The sequence below is a fragment of the Cyprinodon variegatus genome, unplaced genomic scaffold (assembly GCF_000732505.1).
Source record: "Cyprinodon variegatus isolate N-32 unplaced genomic scaffold, C_variegatus-1.0 Scaffold873, whole genome shotgun sequence".
Lineage (NCBI taxonomy): Eukaryota > Metazoa > Chordata > Actinopteri > Cyprinodontiformes > Cyprinodontidae > Cyprinodon > Cyprinodon variegatus.
Window position 1 is genome coordinate 311252 of NW_015151326.1, and position 8542 is coordinate 319793.

Consider the following 8542-nt stretch of genomic DNA (forward strand, 5'->3'; position numbering starts at 1 on the left):
CCTTTAGGGATCATGGGCATCTCCATGAGAGCAGAGCCAGTAAGGACCCTGCAGGCGCCTTGACCCTGACTTGTGCCGTGGCCTACTTAGAGGTCAGAGCAGACAACACTAGTTTAGTGTTTCTGTTGATTATATATGCTTTTCATTTCTCTTTATTAGTTCTGTATCACACCTATGACTCTAAAACATTGATTATTCATACCATCTTTTCAAGTTATCATGTATAACGATTTACGTTTGTTGCTTTATTTTTATGATGTATGGGGGGATTTAGGAAACACTTTAGTTGGAATTGTAATCCAAAGAGGGCACTACATCTAGGATTGACAGTTAGTAGAGATATAGCGTTGTACTCTTTTGGTGGTGAGAGTGGTTCCAAATGACTGCCGGAAAGAGCCATCTTTCACATATAACGTAGGACTCATTTACTCACACTTAGATTTATTAGTGAGGTAGTTTTTAGACCAAGTAAAAGGGGGAAAGTGTTGAAGATTAATTTCTTTTTATTTTAGTTTCTGTTCATAACTCTGTCCACTCTTCCGTGTGGGTCAGCCAAAATGGACATTCTTATGCTGATATATGGTGGCCAGAGCAGCTCCAGCATTACCTTATAGGGTAACGATGTAGGCTATGATTAGGAAAAGATGCTGACTGGGGACTGTGGGAAACCCTTCCTGATTGACTTTTAGATTAAAAAGGAAAGTGAGCTCTCTGCCTTTCAGTGGGGTCTTCTCTAAAATGGCAGGAAGGTAAGGGCCTAAGGGAAGATGAGATTTTCCTTTGCTATTTGCGTTTGTTTAAATTATTTTGCTAAACATGGCTGGAATAAATTCTGTTATTACTTAACCATGTTTCCTCCTTTGTTTACGCTATCTGAGAAACAATACCTCGATTGGATTTGGACCAGTAATAAAAGGGTTCTACAATAATATGATGTGGTACCATACAGAGGTGGAAAGTAACGAAATACTCAAGTTTCTGTATTGAGTAGGTTTTTTGTGTATTTTGTAAGTAGTTTTTAAAATCGGTAATTTAAATTTTACTTGATTACGTTTCGAGTGAAGTATTGTATTTCGTTACATTACAAATCCCATCCGTTACTGAGTAAAAAAAAACTTTGGAAAACCGAAAGGAAGACAAAAAATCAGGCCCGGAAGCACTAGAGTGAGTGACGTGACCAGCATATAGATCTAGGCTACCAGGCGCCAAGTCTTTCTGTAGGAGATTGGGAAAGAGATGGAGGTGGATCAGGAGAGCAACGACGATTCAGAGAACGTTTCACTAGAAATGCTAGCTGAAACATCGAATTCTGCTGCCCAAAATGACAAAAATCCTTGGCCACATTTAAAAGACTGCTTTTCATTTAAATTCAAGAGGGCCAACAGTATCATCATGCAATGCCAGATGTGTCTGCCAAAGGTGACTGAACTGGCAACATTCAATACCTCCACATCTAATCTGTGGAAGCATGTTTTGGTAAGTATTTAGTGCCTTGGTACTTCAAACAAAGTTTTCATGACTAATAGCCAATTAGCAAAACAACCTGTTTCGTGGCATTGCTAGTTTTGTCTAGCATAGGGGACGGCAACCCGCGGCTCCGGAGCCGCATTCGGCTCTTTCATCCTTATACTGCGGCTCGAAGTGGCTTGGGAATATAAACTGCTAAAAAAAACTAAGTATTTCATTTAAGTCAGTGTTTCCCGCAGCACTATCTTGGCGAGGTTGGCAACAGTTTTTTTTTTAAATGTAACTAAGTAACTTTTACTTAAAATACATTTTAAATTAGCTACTTATTACTTTTACTTGAGTAATTTTTCTGATGGGTAATTTTACTTGTACTTGAGTAATATTTCATCCAAGTATTGTTACTTTTACTTGAGTATGATATTTTTGTACTTTTTCCACCTCTGGTACCATAATACCCCAACCCTCACCTATCAGATCATGATAATTTCCTTGCCCCTGACAGAAATCAATACATATTGAGTTGCTTATGTGAGAATACACTAACTCCAGCAGACAAAATTCTGCTATATTAAAAGCACAATTTATAAAAGGCATTCAACATTTTATCATTCACAGCAAGACTTCCAAGGTACACTTCCTGTCTAAATATTGAACAACAATGAAGATAAATAATGTTGTTTTTTCTACCCTAAATCAATTGCAATTCAGTTAGTGAGAAAATAGCAATAGCACCACCATGGAACAAGGTCTTCCAATTAGTAAGCTGTGTAGATAAAATTTACTTAAATGTGTTTAACAATTAGAGCAGCAATTCACTATATTTGAGAAATATTTCAATTGACTGAGTAGACAATACTGACCTTGATCAGATGCAATAATTCTTACTCACTTTAGGTAAGAGTTAGTCTTTTGAGCCTGACAGGATCTTAGCATTCCCTCTAATATGTCTTATGGAACGGTCCTTGGTAAAGAAGTCCTATTTTACTGCATTTCAGCCATAGAATAGTTGTCTCATCTCATCCAAAGCTGAACTGGTCTGCAAGCTCTCCAAAAAAATGTTCTAAGTCTGTTTTCAGAACATAAGTATGGATACCCTGATGCATCTAAGGATGTTGACACAGTCCTGATTACAATGAACAATCAGTCTGTGTTTGTTATTAGTTAGTGGTATAATGTGATTGTAAAGAAATTCTAATGCAATTTTCAGCAGAGCCTGTCTCTATGCAACCAACGCTAAAGCTTGCTCACTGGTGCGCCCCATTTCTTTTTAAATGAAAACATTGCTACTCAAATTGTATTTTTTGACAATAGCAGAATATCTAAGACTTTTTTGCATTTTTGTAATGGAAACATGTTTACTGACAAACAAAGCCCAATGCAATTTCAGGCTTTTGCATATATTTTGTTGTGCTGTCCAAAGAATTCCTGTTAATAGTTGTTAACCTCAATCTCAGATTTCATAGCATTTTGGTATGCTAATAGCTACTTAAAATCCCACTTTGGCATTGTCTTATTAGGCAGCATCGTACTTCCTAAGGTTAATGGCTATGAGTTATTTCGAGGGATTTCGGTGGCACAGCGGGTAGCGCTGTTGCCTTGAAGAAAGAAGATTCTTTTTGCAAGGAGTTTGCATGTTCTCCCTGTGCATAGGTGAGTTCTCTCTTGGTATTCTTGCTTCCTCCCACAGTCCAAAAAAATTACTGTTAGGTTAATTGGGTTCTCTAAATTGTAATTAGGTGGGAATATGTGTGTGCATGGTTGTGTGTCTTTGTCTTGCCCTGCAACATACTTGCGACCTGTCCACGATGTAACCCGCCTCACCCCCATAGACTGCCGGAGATAGGCACCGGCCCCACTATAACCCTGACAAGGACTAAGCTGGAGAAGATGGATTGATGGTTGGAGTTATTTTGATTTAACTGCAAAACATGAGCAATATTTAAGTAAGTGAGCATCTTTTCACATTGCAGTCACAGTACTTTTGTTGATTGAAGAAACCCACATCTGCTTGTTTAAGTCTATGAAAAGAAAGTCTGCTTTCAAAGTTTTACATATAAATTTGATTGTCCTGATTGATGTCATTAGTCTTACCTGAACCTCTGCAGTTCCTTCCCAGAGTATAGGAAAAACAGCAATGTAAGATCCATTGTGATGATCGAACACTTGTCCTGCCACACCTGCAAGAAGACCATGGTTGTGCATCCGAGCAAGTAAGAAATCTCCCCCTGACTTCTTAGGTAGACCTTGGAAGTCATGCATTTTTATCAAGACCATCAGTTGATCCCCTACATGCCAACTTCCTCCTTTGCTCCTTGGGAGAATGGTGAAAGTGCTGTGAGCAGGATCACTGGTGTCATTTAGAACAAGTTCAGATGATAATGATGGTGTTTCAGGCCAGGCAATGTATTCCTTTAAAAAGTTTATCTCCGGGGCATCTTCTGGTGACACAGAATGGAAAGAGCAGTCACTGGCAGGATCAGTGGAATGTATCAGAATTGTAGCAGCAGGTACTGATGTCACGTTGGTATCCTTTAAGTAGATAAGTTTAGAGATTAAACAAATGAAGTGCCTTACATTTATAGTTTTGATGAAAACATACTGATTAATTTAGAAAGTTACTCCTGTAATCGGTTAATGAAACCTTCAGAATGACTTTATGTGAGGTTCAATAAACCTAGTATTAACTTGACAAATTCTGTTCTCTTTTACACACTTGTAAAGATCCATAATCCTTTCCATCTTTAAGTCAAAAGGTAACATTTCATATTTCAAAATCTTTATTTTTCTAACCTTTGGGTGTATTATCTTCTACTAACTTAAAGGATAATCAATTAAACCTAATCCTTTTTCTCAAAACAGGACTATTTTCCAATACTTAATAAGATACAAACACATCAACATAGATGAGGACAGGGGGCTGGGAAACATTGTAGGTGATAGATATGATTCTCAGATGCAAGACATTCTCCATGCACTTTCCCTTTATCAGATTTTTGATTTACATGTCTATTTTCAAGTTGTATTTCAATTTTTGGTTTAAGTGTGTGTCTGCATTGTTCAATGATTTTGTGTGTCTCTATGTTGCCCTCTGACAGACTTGGGCCCAACCAGGGTATACTCCGCCTTAAACTAATTGACTGCCAGAGATAAGCACCAGCCCCAATGCAGCCCTAACGGTGTAAGTGGTAGAATTTGGATGTGCGGATTGATGGATTTATAGTTTAAAAAAAAAATCCACTGGACTTTGTTTCCAAGATTTGAAGATGTTTCGCTACTTCTCCAGGAAGCTTTCTCAATTCAAATGTCTGGATCCGCAGTGAGTTTGAGTCTTTTATATAGACAAGGCATTGTATTGCTTGGAAACATACAAACGGAAACCAATGAGTGGGTCGTTTGGTTCCATTGTTAGCCTGTAATATCTGAAACCTGTCTATGATTCTAAAGATTGGTCGTTAAAGGGGGAGATGTCTCCTGTAATACCTGAAACCTGTCTATGATTGTTAAGGGTCGTCGTTAAGGAGGTATTGTTCCCCGGCTGGAGCAGGGAGGTACTTTGTTCCTCTGTGATGGGGTGGGGGGTGTGGTGATATCTGGAAGGGATCATCTCTATAACTGAAAAGCTTCCAAAAACTTACAATTCAGTTATAGAGATGATCCCTTCCAGTTAGTTAGTTCTCTGCATACTACCTTAGACAATGTAGCCCTTTTGAAAAAGTCATTCGGGAGAGGCTCAGTGTAGAGCCGGTTCTCCTCCACATCGAGAGCAGTCAGTTGAGGTGGCTCGGACATCTTCTTCGGATGCCCCCTGGACGCCTCCCTCGGGAGGTGTTCCAGGCACGTCCCACCGGGACGAGGCCAAGGGGACGACCCAGGACACGCTGGAGAGACTATGTCTCTCGACTGGCCTGGGAGCGCCCAGGGCTTCCCCCAACAGAGCTGGAGGAGGTGTCAGCGGAGAGGGAAGTCTGGGAGTCTCTGCTTAGTCTGCTGCCCCCGCGACCCGGTTCCGGATAAAGCGGGAGACGAGTACGACCCTTTGTATAGCAAGATCAGCCTATTTCTCCTCATTAATAGATGAGAATAAGAAAACTCCAAGATTTATTTTTAATACAGCTACCAAATCTACCCAGAGACGTAGCCAGTCCAGCCCTATAAATAATACTTGTTTATCTCTGGATGGGGAGGCAGCATCAGGGGTGACTATAGATTCTGAACCGGGTTTAGACTGTTTTAATCCTGTTGAACTTTGTTGAACTTTCAGAGCTAGCAAAACTATTATCTTCATGTAAGCCTTCAACTTGTATGTTAGATACAGTTCGAACCAAGTTATTTAAGGAAGTATTACCTCTGATTTCCTCCTTAATTTTAGATGTGATTGATATACACCTGTTACAGGGATAAGTACCTAAGGCTTTTAATGTACCTGTAATTAAACCTTTACTTCAGACACCGTCTCTTGACCTAGATGACTTGGTCAATCATAGACCTATATCCAATCTTACTTTTTTATCTAGAGCTCTTGAGAAAGTATTTGCAAAATAAGTGTGTGACCACTTACACGATATTAACTCTTTGAATAGTTTCAATCTGTTTTAGAGCTCATCATAGTACTTAAAATGATCTGGTTAAAGTCACTGATAATGTCCTTATGGCCTCAGATAATAGACTTGAATCTGTGCTTTTCCTGTTAGATCTCAGATCTTGGCATTTGATACAGACTTGAATATCTAGAAATTAAAGGAACTCCAGCAGGCTGGTTTAAATCTTATTCATCTGACAGATTCTTTTTTTTTTCATGTTAAATCTTCTTCATGCTCCAGGGTTATCTGTGGAGTATCAAAGGGATCAGTTGTAGGGCCAATTCTCTTTACTACCCGTATTTTCACGACCATAAGGCGCACCGTACTAAAAGGCACAGTCTCAGTTATGTGTGCCATTTCTGTATTTAACACACACATAAGGCGCACCGGACTATAGGGCGCGTTTTTTATATACATGTACATGTCCTCTACTATGTTTAAATACCTCTACTGCGTATTTAAAAATAAAGGGGGAGCAAAACTGAGTATGATTGTGCTTTATTCATGTATTTATTACAAAGTATTAATCAAACCTGGGAGCTGGCCGTGAGACAGACACATCGCTGATGACACAGAGCGCTGTGATCACTCCTCTGAAACAGTCGATTGACGCATAAATTAACTTAAAATCCTGAAACCTGCCGACAGAATATGTTCGCTTTTATTATCCTGGTGCCTGCAGTTTAGATTATTTAGATGAAAAAACCTACCAGCCGCCACGGTGAACCGCGAGGAGGCGACCCGGCCAGAGGCTGCTGTTGAAGGGATTCCTACTGTTGGCGCACCACTGGTATGTGGGGGTCTGAGCGCCTCCGACAGAAATAGTATTAGAAGGCAGGATGATAATCTGGATGAACTGACTGCAATGATTAAGTTTTCTGGTGGATTTTCTCACTTAAAAACATATTAAAACTACTTTATTCCCACTGATCACAGCAAATATAGCTGCAAGGTGTATTTATTACAAAGTATTAATCAAACCTGGGAGCTGGCCGTGAGACAGACACATCGCTGATGACTCCTCTGAAACAATTTATTGACGCATAAATTAACTTAAAATGCAGAAATCTGCCAGCAGAATATGTTCACTTTTATTATCCTGGTGCCTCCCAGATCAACTCCCAGATCAGTTTCTCTGATTGGTTGATGCGGCGCATCGAGCAGCAAAACTTAAAGTTTTCCATCTCGAGCAGCAGCGCGTTTGCGGCGCGTCAGATGCTTAAACGCTCCCGACGCGCTGCTCCTGCTGCTCAATACGCGCTGCAGGACCTTTTGCATGTAGGTGTAGGTGCTTCTGCTGCACTCCTGCTTTATGCAGAACTGCATAAAGCATAAAGCTGCATAACTGCATAAAGCACATACCTGTTATTTTATACACAATCCACGCCCACACTTCCCCCTTTAACGTTCTCATGGTGGTCTCAAACGTCTGCAGTAACAACACACATAGGGCGCACCGCACTATAGGGCGCGCCGCACATTTTGAGGGGGAAAAAAAGACATTTATATGCGCCTTATAGTCGTGAAAATACGGTAAATATGTATGCTCCCAATTGGTAGAATTATTAGACAGCATGAGATTCATTTCCACTCTTATGCTGATGATACTCAGTTATATCCTTCTATTAATCCAGATGAAAGTTAGCCATTACATAGACTACAGGCATGTCTTGAAGACATAAAAACCTGGATGACTCTTAACTTTCTGCTTCTGAACGCAGACAAAACAGAAGTTGTTGTCTTTGGACCAGAGTCTTTAAAAAATAAGGTGATTAGTCAGTCACTTCATTTGGATGGGATTAAATTGACTGAAAAATAATGGTGTTATTTTTTTATCAGGACCTGTCATTTAAATCCTATATCAAAGAAGTTTCTAGAGTGTCCTTCTTTAATATCTGGAATATTGCAATATTTATTAAATATCTTATTCAGGGATGAAATTAGTCCATGCATTTGTTACTTCAAGGTTGGATTATTGTAATTCTTCACTATCTGAAAGTCCATAAATTGTAGTTAAAAGACTTCAGCTGATCCAAAATACTGCAGCCATCCTATAGTATATCAGAGATGTGACTGTTCCTTGTGTTCCCAGCGGTGCACTTCGCTCTTAGTCTGCAGGTTTACTAGTAGTTCCAAGAATTTATGAAAGACAAATGGGAGATAGACAGGGGCGTTGCTAGGCACAACTTTAAAAATAAAAAGTTTCCTTATACACATTCTGAAGTAATCATTAATTCCTAGGTTTCAGAGTTTTAGTTCAGGGGAAAGTTTAACTCAACCCGAACTAAGTTTTTCTTTTAGTTTTTGAGCATTAAATTGTACCTCCTATTTTTCATTTTTGCAAAGCGGTCAATCACTAGACTGTGCTTAGAAAGTTCTTCCTTTTCAACTGATAAAATAGCCAGATGATGGAGCCTGCCTGTCCCATTGTGCACCTCAGCCAAGTGTGGATCCTTCTCAACACACTGAATGACCTTTCACAACTACAGCTGTTG

General features: G+C 39.5%; 1 protein-coding gene across 1 annotated transcript in view; it reads right to left on the reverse strand.

Annotated features, from left to right (window-relative positions):
* Positions 1-8542, reverse strand: part of LOC107099469 (NXPE family member 3-like) — a 25638-nt gene that overhangs the window by 12208 nt on the left and 4888 nt on the right. Inside the window, exon 2 of the mRNA XM_015397607.1 lies at positions 3559-3934. Within this exon, the coding sequence (XP_015253093.1) occupies positions 3559-3934 (376 nt within the window). The remainder of the gene's footprint in view (positions 1-3558; positions 3935-8542) is intronic.